This window comes from Meleagris gallopavo, chromosome 13 (assembly GCF_000146605.3).
Source record: "Meleagris gallopavo isolate NT-WF06-2002-E0010 breed Aviagen turkey brand Nicholas breeding stock chromosome 13, Turkey_5.1, whole genome shotgun sequence".
In the NCBI taxonomy this organism is placed as follows: Eukaryota; Metazoa; Chordata; class Aves; order Galliformes; family Phasianidae; genus Meleagris; species Meleagris gallopavo.
The window spans coordinates 10,727,498-10,750,762 of record NC_015023.2 but is presented as its reverse complement, the minus strand read 5'-3'; the positions used below and the strand labels follow the sequence as shown (position 1 = coordinate 10,750,762).

Below are 23,265 nucleotides of genomic sequence, written 5' to 3'. Positions count from 1 at the left end.
GGCGGCTCCCGAGGGAGGGCCGGAGGGGAGGTGCTCGCTGGATCCGCCATTGGCGCCGGCCTTGCCGCGGTTTCCTGCCGAAATCACATGGCTCTTGCGTTTCCATGGAGAGTGGCCGGGGTGGGCGCTGCCAAGCGCCTCTGAGCCGTCCCTGCCTGCTCCCCGTCCATGGGAGAGGAACAAAGGCGATGCGCCCAGCCAGGCCCGCTCCCATCGCACGCCTCTCCTGGGACATGTGAGTGCCGCCGTCCTCGGGCGCTGTCACCGCGGTGGGGGCTCTGCTGGGGTCACCTTTTGGGGTGCGGTTGGGGGTGACGTCGGGTCCCTCCATCCCCTTATCCGGACGGGAGAGCGGAGCGAGGGCGGGTGGGGGACCCCGCTGCCGCCTCGGGGACGCGGTGACACCGGAGCTGGGGCAGAGGGGCTGAGATCCCGTCCTGCCCCGTGGGGACGGGGGGTGACGGCCATGTCTGGGGGCTGCCGCCTCGTCCTCCTCCTCCTCCTCGCGGAGGGAGGAATGCTCGGAGGAATTAATGAGACAGATCTGGCTTTGTTGCCGGCCCCATCCTCCTATCTCCCGGCCCTGCCAAGAAATCCTTTGGGAAGCGGAGTGCCGTTAACCCCTTCCCCGCTGCGCCGTGGGGCTTTGCTGCGCCCTGGCCCTGATCTGGATCCATTTGTGGCACCTCCAAGAGGAGCGGGCGGCTTCACCCCTCGTCCTGGCCGTGGTGACCGGAGCAGGGCTCTGCTGTGTCCCCCCGTGGGGCCGGGAGCTGGGGACAGCGGGGCCGAGCAGGGCCGGGGGGTGACGCGTGGCTCTGTGCTCCTTCTGGGGTGTCCGGAGGGGGCTGGGAGCCCCCCAGAGACCCTCACGTAGGGCGGAGGCTGTGACCCCAGTGGCTTTGGGTTGGGGCCGGCGTTTGGGGCTGCGTCACTGCTGTGGGGCTGCGGGGCCTCTGCTTTGCGGGGCTGTAGGGCCGCTCCCACCGCCCGGCCCCAGGCCCTGCGCTTAGGGCTATATAAATAGGGCCGCTGCTTATATCTGTGCTATTTCTGCCCTGCGTGGGGATGGCGCAAGGAAGTGACGAGAGGCCTCCAGCCCAACCCAACGGGGACGACTTTGTCACCCCCGCTGTCACCTCCGTCCCCTCCCCACGCACGCTTACTTGGGTGCCAAGGGGTCCTGCCCCAGCCCCTTGCACGGGGCTGCGTGAGGAGGAGGGCCTGAAATAGCTCCTTGATCACCTTTGTCTCATTGGTGCCGCTGTCACTGGAGGGGACGAGGGGACACCTCGGAGGTGGCCTCTATGGCACATCATAGCGGTGCTGGGGACAGCAGTGCAGGGACATCTCCAGTGCTCAGTGCCTCTGGGACGTGGGATCTCCAGGGCGTTTGTCCTGCCTCCAGCTTCTGCCAGTCCATCCCCACTGGGATGCACTGGTTGGGCTGCGGGAGGCTCAGACCCAGCAGAGAAGCAGATGATGGGGACATCACATAGATGGGACATCACCTGGATGGGATGCCACACCCACATCCCTCAGAGCCTTTTGGCGGCCTCCCATTGCGCAGTGCCCTCGCTGCCCACCACCAGGCAGCCCTCATTAAGCTTTAATGAGGACAAATGAACTGGCATGGGCCACGGCTGCAGGCGCGCTGCCTGGGCGTGTGCCGGGCACCAGCTTGGGGCGGCAGCCAGCAGGATGTCAGCATCGCAGTGCCAGCACTGGGAGCTCTGCAGTTCCATTGGGATGAAGGAGAAGGGCGATGTCACCGTGCTGGGCAGCTGGCTCTGCTCCCTGCTGGTGTCACCGGGGTGGGGGGTGACACTGCACTCCTGCTGCCAGCTCCCTGCCGTGGTGCAGTGAGCACCAGGATGTTGTCCCCAGGTTGGTGATGGGGGAATGCTGCCCAGTGCCACCTCCTTGCGGCACAATGGGGTGGCAGGGTGCACCAGTGACATCTCGGGGTTGTAACACCCCTCCAAGGCTCTGCCCTGGTGCTTTTCTTCCTGAACCTTGCCTGACCTCCCTCTAAAAGCAGCAGCAAACAGGAAGGGAGCCGAGAGGGAGGCGTCTCTTCCTGCGGCACTGACGGCAGCCCTTCCCAGCTGGGATGGGGCTGTGCTGCTCCAGCCTCCTCCTTGGGAGCCATGGTTATGGTCAGACAAAGGGCAGGACCTGAAGTTCACATCTGTGCTGCAGATGGGCCACGGGGTCCCATGGCTCTGCAGGGACTGGGACATGGGTTCACACTGCCCTTATTGCTCTGCAAAGGGCTTTTCCCTGTCCTTGTACCTCATCCAGCCCCTCAGGATGTGGAAACACGTGGGCTACCCTCACGCCCCGCTGGTTTTAATGCCGAATTCCTACGGGGCATGAGGAACACGGTGCCGTTCCAGGTGCCACCGTTGTGCCCTTGGGTTCCCACGTGGGGAAGGCACCCAGCCTTCCAGCACCCTACACAGAGCCACAACTGAAGGCAGCTTCCGCACAGCACAGGCTAGGAAACTCAGGGCCGGCAAATCCTCTGCCAGTGGGGTTCAAAACTAAACTAAATTAAAATAAAGCCGCCCAGAAGAGAGCAGCAGCGACGTGAGTTCTGGTCGGTTGTGCCACGCTTATCAAAAGGGCCCCTTCCCTGCACAGGGGACGGATAGATGGACGGACGTCCTCCCTTCCCCGGCCCTTGAGGCACGCAGTGGGGCAGTGCCGTCAGCCCATGGGAGGGGACAGCCAGCACCAAGCCCTCAGTCCCGGCAGTCCTGCAGCATGAGAGCCTGCTGGGCCCCTCCGCTCCCTGCTGCACTCCACCATGAACGACAAGCAGAGAGGTACTGAGCCCGGCAGGCTCCCTGACACTAAAACACGGCCAGAGCAAGGCGAGGGGGAGTGGTTTGGGGCTTGGGTTGCGGGGTGCTGTGTTCCCCGTAGCAGAATTCCCTTGATGAGCTCAGCAATGCGGTGCTGGAGGCACATGTGCCCCCACTGCTTGGCAGATGTTCTTAATCTGGGGAACCCCGAGTGGTGAGGTGGGGAAAAGGGAACCCTGAGGATTGCGGGGCACTGTAGTTGGTCTTTTGGGGGGTGTTTTCGGGGTGAGGGGTTTCACCCTCCTTGCCCTAGGGGAGGTGAGCCAGGGGCACTGGGGAGAGGGTCTGGCTGTTATGTGGCCCTGTGGCACTGTGGCAGAGGTGTGGGGTTGTGCTGGGTATTTGCGGGTCTAGTGTTGGCCAGCTGCCCACCCTGCACAGAACAGGGGAATCCTGGGGCTCTTCCTGTCTGCGGGGTTTGGGGCTGAGCTGCCTGAGAATGAGCATCCTGGGGGAGAAGATGGCATTTGGGACCTTTGTGAAGTTCTGCCACCTCCACCAGGACCCAGAGGCATTGGGGAAGAGGGTGCCACATCCTTACCTAGGGGATACAGAGAGGATCCACCCAAATGGACAGGGATCCCAGTGAGTGCCCCCACACTGCGGCCCTGTCCTCCTCCAGGGGACCCATCCCGCTGGGTGCGGCACCTCCACGGCCACATCCCAGGAGATGCCCTAGAAAACAGGTCGTGCTCGAACCACCCTTTAAGGCAGCCTCCTCCCTGGGTGCCACCTCGGGGCTGGCATCCCTCCCTCCGGGATCCACCGGGTGCCCCAGGACGTGCTGCGAGGCGCTCCGTCCCCATCCCCCTATGTGTCCAGCCCAGCCCTGCCCTTCCTTGGGGACGCTCCGAGGGGTAAATAAGCACTTCCTCCAATTCTTCCCATTAGCAGCTCCTTCCCTTTCCTGCCGCCCTCCCACTTTGGTGCAAGGAGCCGGTTCCATAGCCAGGAGGGCAGGCACCGGCACCACGGGTGCCATCGCCCAGCGTGGGGTCCCAGCACTCAGCATAGGGTCCACAGCTCCATGACCCCAAGCACGAATGGCTTTGGCTTCTCCCCAGCTAGAGAGCTGCTAATTTCACAGTTCCTGACTCATCTCACTCTGAACCCCAATCCCCCGTGCGCGGTGGGTGGGGGGTGGTGGGGAAGGGGCCATAATGCGGAGGAGGTCAGGGGAGAGGCGGCTCCCAGGCCCTCCATTGATCCCCGGATGCCCCCATCTCTGAACCGGGGCAGGAAGGAGGACTGAACACGGCCAAGCGCTGTCCTGGGCCGGAAAGAGGCTGGCGGGGGGCCGGGGCGTGCAGCGGGGACGCAGCTGTGCAAACAAGGACGCAGCGGCTCGGGTGGAGGGAATGGTGCCAAGCGCCTGCGTTTGCAGGCTCCAAAGGTTCTCCCTCATGGTTTACCCTCCTAACAAGGGCGAGTTCTCCAAACGGTGCCTCGTGGTACTGGGGGGAGCTGGGTGCACCCCATCGTGCCAGGGGATACCTAGAGGGCGTTGCTTGGTTGACGTTGGGTGCGATGCATCCGGATGCAGCAGCCGGGCTAGGGGCTCACAAGGAGCCGGTTTGGGTTTGGGTTCTTGGGGCGTCTCAGCCTCCCGCCGTGTTGATAAACCCGAAAGAGCGACCTGAGGCTGCTGTCTGAGTGTCAGGAACAGAAACCAGCCGGGACCAACCCAGCCGGTCGGACTGCCCCCTCCATGCGCCGAAGGAAGCTGCTAGCAGCATTCCTGGGATTGGAATCATCTGCGGAGCACCGGGCACGGGGACACGAGCAGCAGCCGGGTCGGAGAGCCCAGGGGAGGGCCGTGGTGTCCCCACTGCGCTGCCTGCAGCAGCCGGACGGAGCGATGGGGATGGACGGACAGACGGACAGGCTGTAGGACTGGGAGAACTGCGGGTGCTCCACGATCCAAGGGCGGTGAGGCACATAGCTTTGTCAGAAGACGGCTTCGGTAGCACTGTAATTAGGGACAGGGGCTGTGGCTCTGTGGGGCTGTGGGACTGGACCTTTGGGCAGGGACACGAGGCTGCGTGGGGACCTGTGGGACTGCCACCCACAAGGAGCAGGAGGGATGTGCCGTGGGCTCGGCGGGTGGCAGGGACACAGACGTGTGGGTGACCCACCCAGTGCTGGCTGCCCCGTGGCGAGGGGCTCCAGAGCCCCACGGGCGAGGAGCTGTGGCCACTATCCCTTCCAAGCGTGCCCCAGGCTCGGTGTTGTGGCGTACCAGGTACTCCTTATCTCGGTAATGTCAGGAATGCACCATGTTGGGGCTTCTCTTCCGCCAGCAGAGCATGCCAGGAACAGACCCTGCTGCCACTCAGTGCCCATGTGTGCCAGGCTCGAGTGCCAGGCTCGAGCATCCCAAGCAGTCCTGCAGACCGTGAGCAGGATGGGGTTCATGGGGCATTCCCCTCCTCAGTGAGCTCCTGGCCCTGGGGCTGGGGACATGGCAACACGAGGCTGGAGCTGACAACTGCAGTGTCACGGTGCTTTGGATTGGGATGAAGTCACAGTCCCGAGGATGGAGCATGAGGATACGGAGCTGGCCATGCCATGTCATCACTCCTGGCAGTGCTTTTCATGGTCCTGATGCTCGAGGTCCCAGTGTGGGGGACACCCTGAGGGATTTGGGAATACTCTGAGCATCACTCCATCCTGCCACTGCTCCCTGGTGACAACCTCAGCATCTTTCACCTATGTGCTTCCTGCTGCTGAAGGCCCCTCTTGGAATACCCCTTATGCCCTTGGGATTGGAAAGGATGGACTCCATGTGTGCCAAGCACTGCTGTGGGGATGCTGGGTGCTTTCTCCATAGAACAGCCCACCCGTGCCACAGGCCCCACTCGCTCAGTGGGGAGCAGATTAAACCGCCCTGCAGAAGGTAATCTGCCCAGGCCCTGCAGGGATTACAGCTCCTCCTAATGAGCTTAATTGGGGCAGCGTTGTCCTGGTGACTGAAGGGACCAAGGCAACACCAAGACCTGCAGAGCTGCTTGGCTCGGACCGAGCACAAGTGTGGGACGTGGACCTGCTGCATCCTGGCCCCATTTGCAGGGAGCCATCAGCGGTGGCAGCTGCTGGCTCCTGGTGGCCTTGGTGCAGTGTCCCTGGGTGCTGAGGACACGGGGCACAGCACGGTGCTGAGGAGGCTGGGGCATGGCTTTGTGTTGGCTGGGCAGGTGCGTGCTGCGTGGGGACGGTTGGGATGGGCTCAGAGCTCTGTCACACCTTGGGGACCCCACTCTGGAGCTGGTTACAGCAGGAGGAGCCACAAACTCTCTGCTTCTGCATCCAGTGGTGGCTGGAGATGTGGCGACGCTCTCCAGCTGGCAGCTGGGTCAGGGCTTTGGCACTCGGGGATTGGTTCTACCTTGCACGGGACATGTGGATGCCGTTGCCATGAGGACAGGCAGCATTTTCGGGGCTCCTGCAGTGGCTACAGGGACTTCTTGGAGGACCAGGAATAGCTCTGCCTTTCCCTTCCTGACAACAGAGCTCCTGGCAAAGGCTGGGGACTTTCCAAAGTGCTTTGTCGTCTGCGGGTTTCCGTCCTGCTCACAGGGCTGGGCAGCAGGGTCCTGCCCCACACCGTTCCTGTGCTTGCTGCGGGTGGCAGGGGGACAGCGGGACACGTGTGGGGACAAGCAGGGCTCCGGGGGCTTTGCCATGGCCACGTCCTGGAGGAACCGCGGTGGGCATCGGGCTTCAGCCTCTTCCCATGGGCCATGTGGTGATGAACCCGGGGGCTGCTCAGTGGCAGCCCCATGCCTTGCTGGCGGTGACCCCGCTGTCTCGTGTCCCCGCAGGGAGGCCCTCCAGGTCACACTCAACGATGTCGCTGTCTGCGCGGCCGCAGCGCCGAGTCCTCGTCGCCAAGATCAATAGGAGCCAGTCGTTCGCCGGGGTGAACTCGACAGCAGAGCGGCCCTTCAGGTAGGAGATGGGTGCTGGTGCTGCGCGGCACGCTGGGGGCTGGGCACGGTGGTATTACCCAAGGTGCTGTCCCTTCTCTCCAGGGGAACATTGGTGGTACGTAGAGATGTGGCACTGGGGCTGCTGAGCCCATCCTGTGTCACCCCAACACTTGGTTGTCCCTGTCCCAGGGCAGGCACGGCAGGGTGGTCCTTAGGAAGTTCCTCAGGGCTGCCTTGTGACCACCCCAGCGCATTTAATGGCTGTGGTGGAGGAACAAATGTGGTCTTGAAGCTTTGTGTGTCGGCCCCTCAGTGTCCCATGGCTGCAAGTTTCTCCTTCAGAGCTGGTGTGAGTCAGGGCTTCCTCTGGGCCATCCTAAACCTGGTGCTGGAAGGTTTTTTTGGCTGCCCATGAGCTCTGCTGTGAGGATCAGCAAGCAGCCGGTCCTTGCTCATCCTCTCCGCTGCTGGCGACTTGGTGGCACCCATCACATCCTCCCTTCTTCTGTGCCAAACTTACATCAAGGAGAACCACCCTGCACCTTCCTCTGCTTCTTTCCCCGTTCCTTGCGTGGTTCTTTAGACACAGACGTGCTGTGGGTTTGGACTGTGCCATTTTAATGCTTTGGAGCCCTTTTCGGTTCTCCTTACCTCCCAGTCCTAGCAAGGAGTAGTTGGGAAGTGGTGGCACAAGCGAGTCGTGCTCCAGCAGCACCTCCAAGCAGGCACCTCTGTGGCACGAGCACATGCCTGGGAGCAGCTCCCCAGCCGCACTCAGCTCTTCCTTGTGGTGCCCAGAGCCTTGGCAGATGAGGAGGAGGAAGGGATGGATGTGCAAAACAAGCACTCGCCCATCATGTTGGCTTGGGTTGAGGCCAAAATATTCACTTTCCCGTATCGATGCTTCGGGGAAGTCTTCTGGCTGCTCTCCAAGGAGTCACGTAGGATGGGAGGTCCAGGCCAGGACTAGTGACGTGGCTACGTTAGAGGGCTGAAGGGAAGGGCTGTTCTGCCTGGGGCATTGCTGGTGGGGCTGGGCCGTGCTCACACTGCACAAGGCAGGAGGGGTAGTGTTAGGATGCGCGGCGCTTCTGGGTCATGGAGTGATATCTCTGTGATATCTGTGCTCTGTGTTGCTGTGCTGATGGGGGGGTGACAGGCACGTGTCCCCATGCTGCTCCTGTGCTGACACCTGAGAGGTCCCTCTCTGTCCTCAGGGATGCACGATGGCCATCCAAAGCACTGAGGGTGGAGCAGAGCGTGGTTACTCTCTAGAGAATGTTTGGGGCTGGAGATGCTCCCATGGTCACTCAAGGAGAGCACTTGGCTCTGGCAGATGCAAATTTGCCTTTGCTCCTCCTAAAAGGAGCTGAGGATCCCATGGAGGCATGCCCACAGCCAGCATCTTGGGGTCCTCTGAGATGGGGTTCATTCCCTGCTCTTCTCCACAATAAGCTTAGTGGGTTTGCCTTGTCATAGAATCATAAATCCTAGAATGCCTGAGGTTGGAGGGGACCTCAAAGCCCATTCGGTTCCAACCCCCTGCTGTGGGATGGGTGCCCCATCCATGGCCGTGGGCATCTCCGGGGACGGCACACTCACAACTTCTCTGGACAACCTTTCTTCCATGCCCACTTTGGGGCAGCTACATGCACCCAGGGACACAGGCACATGGGGCAGGCAGCATTTCCCAGCCCTGCAATCGCACATGGCCTCATCCCGCCCGGCCCTGCTGGCCGGTTTGACTGGGTGCCGGGGAGATGTGGGAGAGGCAGGCAGGTCGGGACGGAGCTCTTGGGACTTGGCCTCTTTTCTGGAACTCCTTGTGAGACAGGCACCTGGGAGGACCCCAGTGCCGTGGGCTCACCATGGCCGTGTTGGCTTCACTTGCTTCTCTCAGCAGGAACCTCTCGCCCTTCACACCCACCGTCTCCCGCAAGACTGGCTCCAGGGTCAGTAGGATGTTCTCAATGTCCCACAAATCCCCACCACCCAAGGTGCCTCAGCCCAATCGCCTAGATGAGGTGTACGAAGCGCTCAAGAAAGGTCTGACGTAAGTGCTGGGGCTGCTAGGGGTTGGAATCGGGGTGCCCCAAGGTGTCTGTGGGGCTGGGTGGTGTGGGCTGAGGTCCCTGTCTGAGCCTGCGGTGCTGCTGTCCACAGGGCCTACCTGGAGGTCCACCAGTTGGAACTGGAGAAGCTCAGCACCCAGATCCGTGAATCCAAGAGGAATTCGCGCCTGGTGAGTGGTGCTGGGAAGAGTCTGTAGGGAGAGGTGCTTTGTGCAGATGCTCGGGGTTCTGGTATGGTTGGGGCAGCTCATGGTCCAGCTATGTCCTGCGGAGACATCGGGGGACAGTCCATGGTGTAGGGCTGCATGGGGTCCTGTCCTCCTGCCATGCTATGGGTGCTGGGTGCTCCCTGGGTGAGCAGAGCTGGCTTTGTGCTGCGTCTTATCTCTCTCCTCTCTCCTCCAGGGCTTTCTCTACGATCTGGATAAGGTAAGCAGGAGCAGTGTGCCCCATCACCTTGCCTCCCCACATCTCCTCCGCACCCACCTTCCCCTGTGCAGCCAGGGTTGGGACTCTGCACTCGGGGTAGCAGAGGACAAAGCAGATACTGGTGGTGGCTTGTAGCCTGCTTCTTGGGACACGTCCTATCGCACAGCAGGAGTGTGAGGCAGGGCCATATCCTGGCCCGCAGCCCCTCTCAGGGAGCCTCACACACCATCTCTGCTTTTCCAGCAAGTGAAGTCAATCGAGCGCTTCCTGCGTCGCCTGGAGTTTCATGCTAGCAAGGTAGGAGCTGGGGACCGGGTACTTCTGTGGGTTTCTGGCCTCTATTCAGCACTGGGACCACGGTGCTCTTCCCCACCTGGCTCCCAGGCTCCGGTGATGCCAAGCCAAACCTGCAGTGCCCTGAGCACTGGGAGACCACCTCAAGAAGCCACTATCCCTGTTGCCATTGTCCCCCTGCCCCTCACTGCACCCCTGGCCTGTCCTTGCAGATCGACGAGCTGTATGAAGCCTACTGCATCCAGCGGCGGCTCCGCGATGGGGCCCACAACATGGTCAAAGCCTACAGCACGGGCTCACCGGGCAGCCGAGAGGCACGTGAGAGCCTGGCTGAGGCCAGCAAGGGCTACAAGGAGTACACAGAGGTGAGGCACCCGATGCTAGGTGGGCTGGGAGGTGTTGACCCTATGGGTGCTGAGTGATGGGTGCTCTGTTCCACAGAACATGTGCCTGCTGGAGAGTGAGCTGGAGAGCCAGCTGGGAGAGTTCCATGTTCGGATGAAAGGTAACACATCCCATCCCAGCCCTGGAGCAGCACTAGCCTGCTGTGTCCTATCGTCCCTCTGCCTTCTCTTGCAGGGCTGGCAGGTTTCGCCCGGCTCTGCGCTGGTGATCAGTATGAGGTTGGTGGAGCCTTGGGTGTATGGATGGGGATCTGTCCTCCTCCCTTCTGCGGTCCATGCTGAGCATGAGGGGCACGGGTGGGCCTTGTCCTTGGGTGTTGGTGTCAAGCAGGAATGTATGTTGGGGACCTGTGGTGGGTGGCCTGGGGTTGCAGAGAAAACTCCCAGCCCTATGAATGATGGGATCATAGAATGATTTGAGTTGGAAGGGACCTTTAAAGGCCATCTGCTCCCACGTCCTGCAATAAACGGGGACACCCGTCATCAGTGCTCAGAGCCCTGTGCAGCCTGACCTTGGCTGTCTGACCACCACCTCTCTGGGCATCCCATTCCATGCCTCTGCTCTTCCCCCAGATCTTCATGAAGTACGGGCGGCAGCGGTGGAAGCTGCGGGGACGCATCGAGGTGAACAGCAAGCAGGTGTGGGACAGCGAGGAGATGGTTTTCTTGCCTCTCATCACCGAGTTCCTCTCCATCAAGGTAGGGAGCCCTGCAGTCAGAGCATGATTGGGACAGAGACGCTGTGGGCCAGTGGGCTCTTTCCTGGCAGGAGCTGCGTTAGGGCAACACCTGCAGTGGTTGTGCTGGGCACACACAAGACAGTGAGGGAACTGGACCTCACTCAAACCCACCCTTTGCTGGGAAAGAGGATATTATTCCATGGTGATGGCATCCTGGCAGCAGCCTGACTGATGATGGCTTTGTCTCATCCTCTCCTCCTCCTTCCCCAGGTGACGGAGTTAAAGAGCCTGGCCAACCACGTGGTGGTGGGCAACGTGTCCTGTGAGACCAAGGACCTCTTTGCAGCTCTCCCCCAGGTAGTGGCGGTGGATATCAACGACTTGGGTACCCTCAAACTCAGCCTGGAGGTGACCTGGAAGTGAGTATCTCAGCAGGATTTGCCAGTTGAGTCTAGCAGGAATGGGGACCAACAACTGGCCTATCCTGAGCTTTCACCCATCCCAAAATCGGCCTTCTGTTCTGGAAGGCCAGAGGTGGACTGAAGAGCACCTTGAAGTGCTGTCTGACACCCCCCAGCTCGCTGCAGTGTTGGGACCTTCTGGCTTAGGGTGCTTCCCTCACCTCCCCTCTCTCCCCTGCAGCCCCTTCGACAAGGATGACCAGCCCTCGGCAGCCAGCACCGTCAACAAGGCCTCCACGGTGAACAAGCGCTTCTCCACCTATAACCAGAGCCCACCTGATACGCCGTCCCTGCGGGAGCAGGCTTTCTATGTAAGCATGGAGCTGGGCAAACGCGGTTGGGTTGAAGCGCCCATGATGGGGTTTGCTTTATTGAGTTGAGTGTGCCAGGGGAAGTCCCAATGGGTGGCACAGCTCCATCCATCCGGCCACGGCTTCCGGCGCCGGCCCTCCTGCCCTCACAGCTCCTCTTCTCTCTGCCCAAGAGCCCGTTGCGGGCAGCCGACAAGCACGGCTGGTCCTTGTTGGACATCTTTCGGGAGACACTCTTCGAGAAGCTGTCTCGGAGCTGCTCTTGCGGCGACGTCTCCTCGGTCGAGCTTGGGAGATGGCCGCAGCCAGGCCGCGTAAGTGCGATGGCTGGAGCCGGCCTGTAGTGTAGCCCAGCAGCGTGGCCATCCTGCTGTAGTGTAGCTGCTCGACTCCTGCTCACCAGCGAGTAGAAGACCCGGCCTTGTCCTTGCACTGGTGGCCATGCCATGCTGTGGCATTGGTGTGATGGCCAACACGGTGCTAACGTGGCGGGGTGCTGGCGTGACTCTAGCTTGAAATCGGCGTGGTGCTGGTGTGGCATTGGTAGCATGATGGGGTGACACTGGTGTGACATCGGGATGACAACGGTGTGGTGCCGGGGTGACACTGACGTCACACCAGTGTGGCACTGGCATGATGTCGGTGCAGTGGTGTGGTGCCCAGCATTGGTGACAGGGGTGCAGTGTCAAGGCGGTGTTGGTGTGACGTTGGTGTGACATCAGTGTGACATTGATGTGACACTGGTGCTGCCCTCTGCAGGCTGGTGGTGGGGCTGTTGCTGTCTTGCTGCTGTGGACCCCATCACCCCATGCTGGTAGACCCATTGGCACCATGGCGGGGTCCCCCCAGCTGGAAAGGGCAGCAGCACAACAAGCGGAGCCCATTCCTGCCCCAAAGATCACAGCAGCCTCAGTGCCTCCTGACATGTCATTGTCCCTTCCCTAGAACATGTTGCGGCGTCAGGAGGAGCTGGAGAACGGCACAGCTTGGTCCATCTCCTCTGAGTCGTCAGATGACTCCTCCAGCCCCCAGTTGTCCAGCAGCACTCGCCACGCCGCCCACAAGCCCATCGTGCAGCCCGAGGTGCAGGCCTCGGCCCCCGCCATCGAGATCTCCTTCTCACAGCAGCAGGAGGAGACTGGGGCTGGCGGCGGCATCCCCATTGGGACAGATCTGCCTGAGCCCCCAGAAGAGCAGGATGGCTGCAAGAAGGATGCTGTGGCCAACGGGCATGTGCCCTACACCCGGACTCTCAGCCACATCAGTGAAGCCAGCGTGGATGCGAGCATGGAGGCCAAGGCTACGGAGAGCCAATGGGAGCACTCTCCCAGCCTGGAGGAACACGATGCGGGCAAGCTGGACAATGACTCCCTCCCTGGTGCCTCGAATTCGGTGCCAGAGACCTGGGCAGGGAAGGACAGTGGCCCTGAGGCCAAGCCACGTGCCATGGTGGCATGGGCTGAATACTGTGAGGTGGAGGCTGAGCCAGTAGCAAGCCCAGCACCGGCACAGGACGTTTGTGGAAGTGAAGCCCCCACGCCGGCCGTGGTGTTGGCACAGGCCCCCGCAGAGGAGGGGCCCGTCCCAGCCCCACACCTGGCCACCAGCCCCCCAGCGGTCCCACGGGTGAAGGCTGTGGACTCAGGGCTGGAAGAGGCCATCAGCCTCCTGGCCTCGGCCCTGGATGACTATCGGGGACAGTTTCCAGAGCTGCAGCCCCTGGAACGGGAGCTCAAACATCTGGAGGAGATCCTGCTGGTGAGGGGGCCCGGAGGGAGTCCACAGCAGAGAACAATGACAAGAGCCATGGCACTGCCCAGGGCACAAGGGTGTGGGGCCATCCCTGATGGCCCTGCTCAGCTATGGGGGTGGTTGGGGCATCCCTGATGGCAGTGACCAGTGACAATAGTGGTGAGGTCATCCCTTATGGCAGTGATGAGGGTGCTGGGGCCATCTCTGATGGCACTGCTCAAGGGACAAGGTTGGTGGGACCATCCCAGATGGCAGTGACCAGGGATGAGGGTGGTGGGGCCATCTGGATGGTACTGCCCAGAGTACAAAGTTGGTGGGCCCATCCAGGTTGGCACCGTCCAGTGACAACAGTTGTATGGGAACTGTTGAGTCACAGCCTGAACCGCTGATTGAGCACCTGAGGAAAGGACTGGGTCAGCCCTGGGAGCACAGGTGAAGGCAATTCAGCTGTGTGATAAGAAGGGGTGGTGCCTGGCTGCACCTCTCTCAGACCTCATTTAAGGGCTGGCTGTCACTGGGGAAGGATCTCTGGTTGGAGATCCCTCCTTGGTGAAGCTTTCCTCTGTGAACCTGGAATCTTCTGATAAGGGTAAGCAATCTTCTTCCCTTCCTTTATAGCACCTTTCTATGGTGCTGATCCTTTGTTACTACATCTCTGGTGAAACACCTTTTTCAATCATATCCATCTGTCTAATTGTTACAACGGTGTTGGGGACATCCCTCATGACAATGACTGTAGTGGTGGGGCCATCCTTGATGACCTTGCTCAGGGATGAGGGTAGTGAGGCCCCTTAGAGTGGCTTGCTAAGATCTGACAGTTCTTTCCTCTGCAGCACAAGCAGGGTGTGTTCCTCAGCCGTGCCTCCAGCATCAGCCTCACAGTGGAGCATGCTCTGGAGAGCTTCAGCTTCCTCAACACCTCTGACATGGAGGACTCGGAGGGCTCAGAGGAAGAGGCTTTGCAGGATGAGAGGTGTGCGGAGCAGTGTCTCGTGGAAGAGGCACAGAGCAGCTGGGGTTGGGGTCCTGAGCTCTAGTGGGGAAGGAAGGGCTGGATTCAGGTGCCCTGTGCTGATCTGGCTCAGTCTCTCGCTGGTTTGCAGGAGGGCCAGCAGAGCGCGGCGTGGAAGCAGGGCTCCCAGTGCTGGTGAGGTGGGAGCAGATGATACTGGAACGTGCAGTGGCTCTGAGGGCAGCACAGACCCCATGAGCACCAGCAATGAGTTCCTGGATAAGGCCCTGGTGCTCCACCTCCACAACTGCAACCGCCTGCTGCTGGTGAGACTGGGGACTGGGACACGATGGTGGGACACATCCTGGGGTTGGCCATGGCTCCTCACAGTTTCTAGCCCCAATAAGCCCCTCTGAGATGCCTTGCTGCGGCCGTGCTGTCCTTAAGGTCACTGACATACCTGTGCCCTACAGAACCTGGGCACCTTTGGGCCTCTGAGGTGCCGGGAGATGTTTGCCCTGGACAGGCTGCTGCGGGAGGCACAGGTGCTGGAGATCGTGTGCCAACTGATGGAGGAGCGGTCGGAAACAGCGGGCTCTGCTGCCGGAGGTAAGGGCTGCAAGGGGCTGCGCAGGAGGGATCTGCCAGCTGGATGTGAGGCTTGACACCACCTGTCCCTGCAGTGGTGCAGTTCTCAACACGGAAAGAAGGGGTGCTGCCCCTTTGGGACCACTGCGTGGAGCTGCCCAACATCTACACCTGCCCCGTGGAGCGGTTCCTGCAGGTGCTCAGTGCGCAGTATGCAGCACCCATCAGTGAGCGGCACCCGGGACTGGCTGATGCAGGTGAGCCTGTGGGTGTGCAGGAAGAGAATCTCCAACCCTACGAGGTACTGCACATCCTACCTTGTTATTTTCCCACAGTATGTGTGAAGCTGGTGGAAGATGTGCTGAACCGGCGGCTGCCACGACGACCTGGTGGCACCCAGGGTGAGCAGGTCACCATCTTCCAGTACTGGAGCCACTTTGAGTCCCTCGGTGCCCTGGTGCTTGATACCTACGTGATGGAGCTGGCAGAGGAAGGTGGGTGCCCCTCTGCCTGGCCCTGAGCTGGAGGCAGTAGGGTGTACAGCACTATGGGGTATCACACAAGGGTTCGCACACCCTGACCATTGCTGGTGCTCAGCCCCCTCCTACACTCCCATCCTGGGCACCCTTTGGACCTCGCTTTCCGCAGGTCTCCAACTCAGGTGCCCCAGCAGCAGGGCAGTGCCCCCAGCATCCTTTGTGGGGTCCCCGCCTGCTGTGGGTGGAGGCTGAGCTCTGCACGGATGCTCAGCTCACCGGGCTGTTCCCGCAGTGCTGCTGGCACAGAACCTCAACTCAGATGACCAGGACGTAGTGCTGCGGGCGCTGAAGCGTGTGCCCGAGGGCCGCCTGAAGAAGGAAGGGCTGAAGGCGCTCAGCTTGCTGCTCGTGGAAGGAAACAGCAAGGTGGTGAGCGCCGTGTCGGCGCAGCTCCGCAGCCTGGCAGAAAACCCCCGCTTCCGCCAACGGGTATGCCATGGGCAGGAGGGGAGGAGGTGGGCTCTGGGTCGCTGCTTGGAGTGGTGGCACTGAGCCTTCGCTCTGCCCCAGGCCCTCGTGTGCTTCCTGGGACAGCTGGAGGATGAGGAGGTGCAGACACGCGTGGCTGGCTGCGTGGCGCTGGGCTGCCTCAAGGTGAGATGGGTGCACAAAGGAGCCCATGGGGTATTTGCTTCGAGGCCGAGCTGGCTGTGGGGTGGATGGAGAAGAACTGATGCTGCCCGCTACTGTCTCTGTGCAGCCTCCAGCTCCTAGAGGTGCCCCAACTGTGCTGGGATACAGTAGAAAGGGAAAGGGGGCACAGTCAAGGGACTCTTGGAGTTGTAACTGGATGATCTTGAAGGTCCCTTCCAACCTAAGCCATTCTATGGTTCTGTGACTTTTTCTACCCAGGGCTGGTCTGGAGGTTGAACTCTAGTAGGGGTCTGCCCTGCCTGCTACCTACCATAGGGCTGCAGGAACCTTGCTGCCTTCCCCTGTGGGTCACATCCACGTGGCTGACACCAACCATACTCAGCCCTCTGCCCTCTCCCCTCTCCTACAGGCCAAGGAGAGCATTGAACAGCTGGTCTACCTGTGCCAAACAGACAAGGAGCCTGTGCGGGAGGCAGCCAAGCAGAGCCTGATGCTGTGTGGTGAGTGTCCTGCGTCACCCCTGCTCACGGCTGCTGGAGGGGCATCACCCCCATGTCACACTGCCCAAGGGAGAGAAGGACCTGGGCTGATCCCTGCCTGCCCCGTACTTCGGCTCATGGTGCCCAAACTCTGTGGGGTGAGAGTGGCGGTGGGCAGGATTCCTGTCTGCACAGCCTTAAGTGTGGGTGTTATTTATTATTTGCTAGATGGCACTGAGAGAACCATCTGAGTGGGTTTCTAGGCCTCCAGATCGCGGCAGCTGCTGCACAGGTTGGGACATGTGAGCTGTCCTTGTCCCTCAGCCCCCACTCCTGCTGCTTTGCTCACAAATGTCTCTGTCTTAGAGCCTGTCAGCCACGTCACTTCTTGGAGTCTGTGTGTCTTGGTTGTTCGTAGCCCCACGGCAATGCCTGCGCACATAGGTGCCACGTGTCCTGTGTCCCATGTCACCAGCTCTGCTGGGGATGGCTGCTGTGTGCAGATCTGTGTGCAGGGCTGCTGGGCAGAGATCTCTCAGCATGGAGTGTGCATCCCTGTGTGTATGCGGGGGTGTTGGGAAGCTCTTGGGGTCCCTGTGTGGGTGCATGCAGAAGTGCACAGCAGGTTGGGATGCTGCACCTGGCACAGCCCTGAGCCTGGCCCCCTTGCCCTAGCTCCTGGCCTGGGAACTCTGTGGGCTTTTAGAGATGGGATTTGTCCAAGGGTGTGCTAAAGAGAATGCAAGAATCACAGAACTACTAAAGTTCTGTAGTAGAACTACTAGAAAAAAAAAAACCAAACTCTCAGATCCCCAAGTCCCTGTCCACTGACTGTGCCTCCCAGTGCCACATCTCCACGCTTCTCCAACTCCTCTGCAGCTGGGCACTCCCACACCTCCCCAGGTAGCTGTGCCAACGCATCACCAGGAGCTCTGTGGCTGTACCATGCTGGTTCAGCTGTCAGGCATTAGCATCATTTTTGTTGTGAGGCTAGGGAAGCTGGCTAGGGATGGGCAGGGAGCAGAACATCTGCCTTCTGCTTCACTGACCGTGGCACGCGCTTGCAGGGGAAGATGGCAAATCAGCGCACCGGCGACTGGAGGAGACCCTGGACAGCCTCCCACGGATCTTCGCACCAGCCAGCATGGCCAGCACAGCTTTCTGAGATGCCACACAGAGCCACCCGCCATCCCTTGAGGACAAAGGCACTGCTGGGCTGCACTTGGGCTCGCAAAGACCGGGCCCAGCCGCTGGCCCTGCTCACAGCAGCACTGCAGCATCACCCCCGCCGGCAGCTCGCCACGGCCGCACACTGCCTTACGGAGCACCGCTTCCCCTGCCCCAAACACCAGCCATGTGGGGGGCTACGCACCCACCCCTGGGAGAGGAGGGGCTCGCTGCACACCCCACCATCGACTGCTATTGAAAACACACAGGGAACCCACCCTTCGTGCTACAGCTGCTGGGATGGGAGCGGCAGGGAGACGCACCGGATTCTCTGCCTCTTGCCTTCCTGTTGCTCGGGGCCACGTGCCCTTTCCTGGAAGGACTCACACTTTGGAAACGATGCTGTTTCTTTCCAGAAGTCGCCTGGGCTGGGAGGGAACCGCTGCCCTTTTGCCACCTGGAAGTCCAGAGGACTTAAATAAAATGAGATATGAGATATATTAATATATTCTGCTGGCGTTTCTTCTTTCCAGCTCTGCATGCTCCTGTCCCTCTCCGGTGGTGGAACACAGTGAGGCACAGCCCCAGCCCAGAGCCCTTCCCCTCTGCTGGGGAGTGCTGTGGAGGGCAGGGCAGGAGGAGCGACAGAGGGACGGACAGACGGACACTGCCACCTTTTCCTTTCGTTATTGTTCGTTTTATTTTTTATTTACAATTTTTTTTTTGCAGGAAAAAAAAAGCAACAAATTCTTTTCTATAATGTCTCTATAAATCTATATATAATGTAATTACAGAGAATGACTAATTTTGATTTTAAACCAGAAATAAAAGCAAACCTTTAATGAGCGTTGGTGTTGCTGTGTGGGTGTTTGGCCCCTGTGCCAAGGGGCAGGGATCTATGGCCTGTGGATGGCTCTCTGGACAGACAAAGCTGGGTGTTTCTCAGGTTTTACCAACCTTCTGGTTTTACCAACAGTATAGCAGGCATCTCTTTTAGCAGAGCAAGGAGTTTTTGCTTTCTCTGAGCTATGTGTGAGTTACCAAGACGCTGCAGAGCATGGGAAGCCTCACCAGGGTGCCACTCCGCAGTGGGCAGAGCAGGGTCACAGCTGAGCTGTGCTCAGAACAGGGAAGCCCTGACCTGCCCCAGAGAAGGGAGGCAAGAGCTGGAAGTCAGAATGGTGGAACCACGTACATCTCATCACAGTGATAACAAGCCACAACAGATCAAGGAATTATGGAACTGAGTTGGGAAGGGACATGTGAACGTGGCCTTCCATTCCTCCCTACTCAACGTGGAGTTAGTTTGAGCAGGCTGCTCAGGACCATGCCAGGTTTGGACCGTTTCTGAGGATGGAGATGCCAGAACACTTCTGTGCCACCTGTTCCAGTATTCAGCCACCCTCGCACAAAAAGCATTTCTTTAGTTTAAATGGAATTCCTGTGTTTTGTGATCAGTATGGCTTTCATTCTGTCACTGGGCAACACTGAGGAGAATCTGCCTGTCTTCTTTACCTACCACTAAGTGTTGAGAGACATGGATAAGAACCACTCCAAGCCTTCATTCTTCCAGGCTCTTTTTTTATATGGCAGATGCTCCGATCTCTTAATCATCTTAGCAGCCCCCACAGTTCTGAGGGGGGAGTAGGTTAAAGCAGCAAAATGCAACAGCCAGCAGTGGCAAAGACCCCCGGGGTCAGCTCCAGCAGCATCTCGCTGGGTTTCTCAACAAAGCCCAGCAGCTCGCAACCTGCAGGACCTCTATCCTTAATAACAGTCCTTTGTCAGGCTGCCTCAGACTCCGTGTTCTTATCCTGCTGGCTCTGCCTGCCCGCTCTGCTCTTGCAGGGGACCCAGATGTCCCAGGGAGCTCAGGCTCTTGGGTTGTTCTGTTTTGGTAGTGAGCTGCTAGTGGAAGTGCTTTGTAAGAGCCTGCAAAAGGGATGACAGCACGCCATGGTGCATTGCACAGTGTGTCCCAAATGAGACACGTGCTTCCTGTAAGTGGTTGGGAAGCACCATGTCAGCAGCAAGGGAAACCAGGCATCTCTCATACTGGGGTGTGCTTTAGTGCCATAAGCCTGCAAGGCCAGGAGGAGGCTCAGGGCAGCTCTGGTCAGCTCTCTGCCACCCAGGTCTGTGCTGGGTATCTGGGACACAGTAGCATCAAGCAGACACAGCACCACGTCAACGAGCCTGACATCTGTCAGGGTGCTGCCTTCAGAGCAACCACTTTGGATGTGGCTTTATCTGCAGACAGGATTGCAGGAAAGGTACAAGCAGGAGATGCTTTGCTCCATCAGTGCTAGCTTAGCATTATTCCACCTACTTGGGGGTTGGACAAGCCTCAGACCAAAAGCACAGTATTCCTCCCAAAGCTCTGAATCATGCTCAGCTGCAGGCAGCAGGAGTGAGGATAGGGGTCTTGGCTGGCACATGCTGCAGTTGGGTAATAGCCTGTGGACAGAAACACCCTGAAGGTATTAAGTGGCCCAGACTTCTATGTTCGGTGTCGTTTCTTTTTCCCCCAACTAACCCCTAGAAATACGAATAGTTCAGTGCTCCAGCAGCCTATGTGGGTGTTCTCCTTGCTCTGCCAAAGCCTGGCCCCATCCCTGCAGCAGAATACCATCTTCCAGGATAAGCTGTACCTTGGCTGCAGAGATTGGAGCAGGAAAACAGCCTTCTGTCAGGGCAGGCAGGGTGCTGCAAGTCAGTACAAAATGACTCTGCTCCTGTAAATCCTAGGAATAATCTCATTTGTGCGGCTTTAACATCATCTAGAAAAAAAAAATATATATATATATATATATGAGTCAATTTAGGAATGTATTGCCTAGCCCCTCGTTCTGAATGAGTTTGCAATAGCATCACCAAGGATCCATTGGTGATGGGAAAGAGAGGACTGAACTTTTCCCTCCAGGACTTCACGTGTGCTCCAGCCCTCGTGCAGGAATTGTGCAGCTGCATGGATCAGCTTGCTGGGTGCCACTCTTTGCACACAGGGATGGATGCTGCACCACAGAGCGCACTGTGCAGCAGCATGTTTGCTGTTTCAAAGGAGACAGTGCTCCAGCACCGCGTTTGTCAGCCCAATCTGTGTCAGCACTTCAAACATCTCTCCCTCTCACGGATGTGCGTGTGCTCAGCAGCATCAATGACTGTTGCAGCCACTTGCTTTTTTGCAGGAGCTGCAGTCCTTGGGAAGATGTCTATGTCATGGTTACATTACCCACGTGCTCTGGGAAGATTTTCCTTTACCCCATTTACTGCTGTTTTCCTTGTAAATAAAGGAGCACACAGCCTTTTTCTAGACCAGCAATAAACAACCAGCCAACGCATCCTCCCCTTGGAGAGAATCGGAGCTGGTGCAGCTGCTCAGCACATCAGATTCAGTGACCCCAAGAGCACCGAGCAGAACAACCCCAAGGAGACACTGCCTCTTTGGGGCATCACAAGCTCTGATCGTCCTTCCTGTCTAAGAAATAACCCAAATTTTGATGCCCAGTCACATCTAGGAGGTCACAGTAGTTGGAGATTCTCTTGCTTGAGCAGGCTCAGATTTGGACCTCTCACCTTAGCCAAGGCTTGTATGAAACTGTGTTTCCAAAGCATTCACTACACACACGTTTTAGGGCACTTATAGAAGATTCAGAAGGCAAAGTGGTCTGCATTTAGCTGTAGCAAAACAACAGCGTCCTCAGGGTCACTGACTGTTCAGCACAGGACTGATACACACAGCACGGGCTTGTTCTCCAGGGACCGCCTCTGAGGTGACCAGCTAGGGCTTCACTTCATACAGAGACCAAAGTGTGCTCCAGGCAGTGTCCAAAACTAACATTAACGTTTGCTCTCCTTCTTAAAGAAGAGGGCGATTCCCGCAGCCTCGTACAGTCTGAGGGTGATCAGAGAACAGACTTAGAAACAGCAGGAAATGAGGGGTTAAAGCTGAGCTGGGAGCTCATCAAGGCAGCCAGGGACTCACTGGCTCTAGCTCCCACTTCTTTTCCATTCCTTGCCCATTTCTGCTCATGGGCAAGGTGGCTCCAGAACAAATAACTTCAGATACTTCAGATAATTTCCAAGCAACATCTGCCTCTGGGTGTCTAATCTGGAGATGCTAGGAGGGTGATTTTCAGGAGGCTGAAAGTAGGGCAGTGGGATGCACTGCAAAGGCTTGAATCCTCTGCAAATCAGCTCAAAAGCACCTCTGATGGAGGGATCCAAGGCCAAGAGATCGGCTGTACCCCCAGCACGCACTGGTAGATGATTTCAGGCATCTTTGCCAAGAAAAAGGCCAAGAGAAAGTATCTGAGAATACTTTCTGCTTCTCACACAAAGGACGTGCAACATTTGCCACTGGACAGCTACCAAGAAAAGGCAGACGGAACATTAGAAGCCAGTTACTCCTGGCCTGGTGTGAGTATTTAAAGGAAAGTAAAACATCATCTTACGTACAGATAGTGTTCCTCTTCACATTAAGTAACGCTGACCTAAGTTTTTGAGCTTAAAGCAGGATTTGTGGCCACACATGAAACGTATGTTACTCTCCTCAAAGTAAGAACTGATTGTTTGATGGCTTACAATAAAACAAATGTAATCAAATTCACTCCACAGAAGCAATTAAGATCCCCGGATGTTATGGCAGGGGGCTACACCCTCTCACCTCCTGTAACTGTCAATCTGTGACATCACTTTGTCACTAGTTTTTTCCTCCTACGGATGAGGTTAAACAATCAGAGCCACACCCCAGTCACAGCACACCCCCTGCAGCTGCCTGCCATGCTATGTTTTCCCTCCTGGAATGAAGAAATGGACTCGGGCTCGTGCCATCACCCTCCAAAATGAACCAACAGCCCTAAAAGAGCCATTGGAGTCACACCCCTCCTACCAACATAAAGGCTAGGAGGGCATAAGGTGAAATAAACCCTGAAAGCAGAGGCACAGAGCTCACCTCCTCCACAGCATCCTGGCAAGCTCTTCCCATCCCTATGACAGCTCCACAGCACGAGTGATGTTCAGGCTGGGATTTAAGGGCACAATTTACACATGTTAATGTATGCTGTGTCTGTCTGATAGTTTTGTCACTTGCCAAGCAGGTTGGAGTGAAGGCTGGGCTGCCAAACAGCTTTTGCTCCTCTATGACACCTCACAAGGGAAAAATCTGAGCAGGAATTTATTATCAGCCTCAACTGCAGCAACCCCAGAACTGCCCAGCCTGGCAGTGTTTCGGTCTCTTTGCTTTCTCTCTGAGCTCCCTGTCTGTTGGGTGTGTCAAAGTAGGAAGAAATAACTTCTTTCCAACGCACCTTCAACCATTCAAATTTTAACCCAGCTTCACTTTGCATGCTTTAATGGTAGGAAAATAAAAACAGGACACAGCACGAGCTCAGAGGAAGCGCCCTCAGCTCGCCTCTGCCAGCGCTGAGGTAAATCTGGGCGCTGAGGTAAATCTCAGCACGTTCCACTCAAGCGCCAACTCGTCGGTATTTATAAAATCACCCGGAGGTTTCCCTCGAATTCAAGGCAGCCTGTCAGCTCCTCACCCAACTCACAGCACCCATCGATCCCTCAGCCCCCTCGGCACCGTCTCCACGCTGGACTCGTGCCACGCCTTCCCCGTTCCTATAGCTGAGGCGGCTTCCCGCCCCAAGGCGGATGCGGAACGGACACAAAACTCGGGGCACCGAGTACAACGCCCCGCTCCCCTCAGGGCCGGGCGGGGCGTGGCACAGCCTCCCCTC

At 58.3% G+C, this 23,265-nt stretch overlaps 2 protein-coding genes and 1 long non-coding RNA gene across 9 annotated transcripts in view; 1 reads left to right on the top strand and 2 right to left on the bottom strand.

Annotated features, from left to right (window-relative positions):
• The window catches only part of LOC104912979 (C-factor-like), a 100,247-nt gene that overhangs the window by 58,548 nt on the left and 18,434 nt on the right, over nt 1-23,265 (bottom strand). The window lies entirely within an intron of this gene.
• On the top strand, nt 45-18,367 carry RIPOR1 (RHO family interacting cell polarization regulator 1). Of its 7 annotated transcripts, XM_019619625.2 has the most exons (23): nt 5,765-6,576; nt 6,692-6,818; nt 8,700-8,852; nt 8,963-9,041; nt 9,277-9,300; nt 9,544-9,597; nt 9,807-9,959; nt 10,036-10,099; nt 10,174-10,217; nt 10,572-10,697; nt 10,949-11,097; nt 11,321-11,450; nt 12,396-13,208; nt 14,036-14,175; nt 14,306-14,480; nt 14,628-14,763; nt 14,838-14,999; nt 15,078-15,236; nt 15,514-15,710; nt 15,792-15,875; nt 16,285-16,375; nt 16,583-16,646; nt 17,422-17,508. In XM_019619625.2, the coding sequence occupies exons 1-22, from the start codon at nt 6,042-6,044 to the stop codon at nt 16,603-16,605; spliced, it is 3,618 nt and encodes a 1,205-aa protein (XP_019475170.1). In that variant the 5' UTR covers nt 5,765-6,041; the 3' UTR covers nt 16,606-16,646; nt 17,422-17,508. The 7 variants fall into 7 exon arrangements, with proteins under 7 accessions (XP_010716172.1, XP_010716174.1, XP_010716175.1 ...); XM_010717870.3 differs by lacking the exons at nt 5,765-6,576; nt 16,583-16,646 and adding an exon at nt 45-235 and having other exon boundaries at nt 17,422-18,367; XM_010717872.3 differs by lacking the exons at nt 5,765-6,576; nt 16,583-16,646 and adding an exon at nt 2,749-2,831 and having other exon boundaries at nt 17,422-18,367.
• On the bottom strand, nt 18,235-23,259 carry LOC109369699. Its single transcript, XR_002119116.2, has 2 exons — nt 22,476-23,259; nt 18,235-20,301 (listed from the first exon to the last, which is right to left on the bottom strand). It is a non-coding gene; the product is annotated as an uncharacterized LOC109369699 (long non-coding RNA).

Coding starts and splice junctions, on each gene's coding strand:
- RIPOR1 (XM_019619623.2), top strand. CDS start 6,042: ATGGCTTTGTGTTGGCTGGGCAGGTGCGTGCTGCGTGGGGACGGTTGG. Junction 6,819..8,699: donor ACAGCAGAGCGGCCCTTCAG/GTAGGAGATGGG, acceptor TGCTTCTCTCAG/CAGGAACCTCTCGCCCTTCA. Junction 9,598..9,806: donor TGGAGTTTCATGCTAGCAAG/GTAGGAGCTGGG, acceptor CTGTCCTTGCAG/ATCGACGAGCTGTATGAAGC.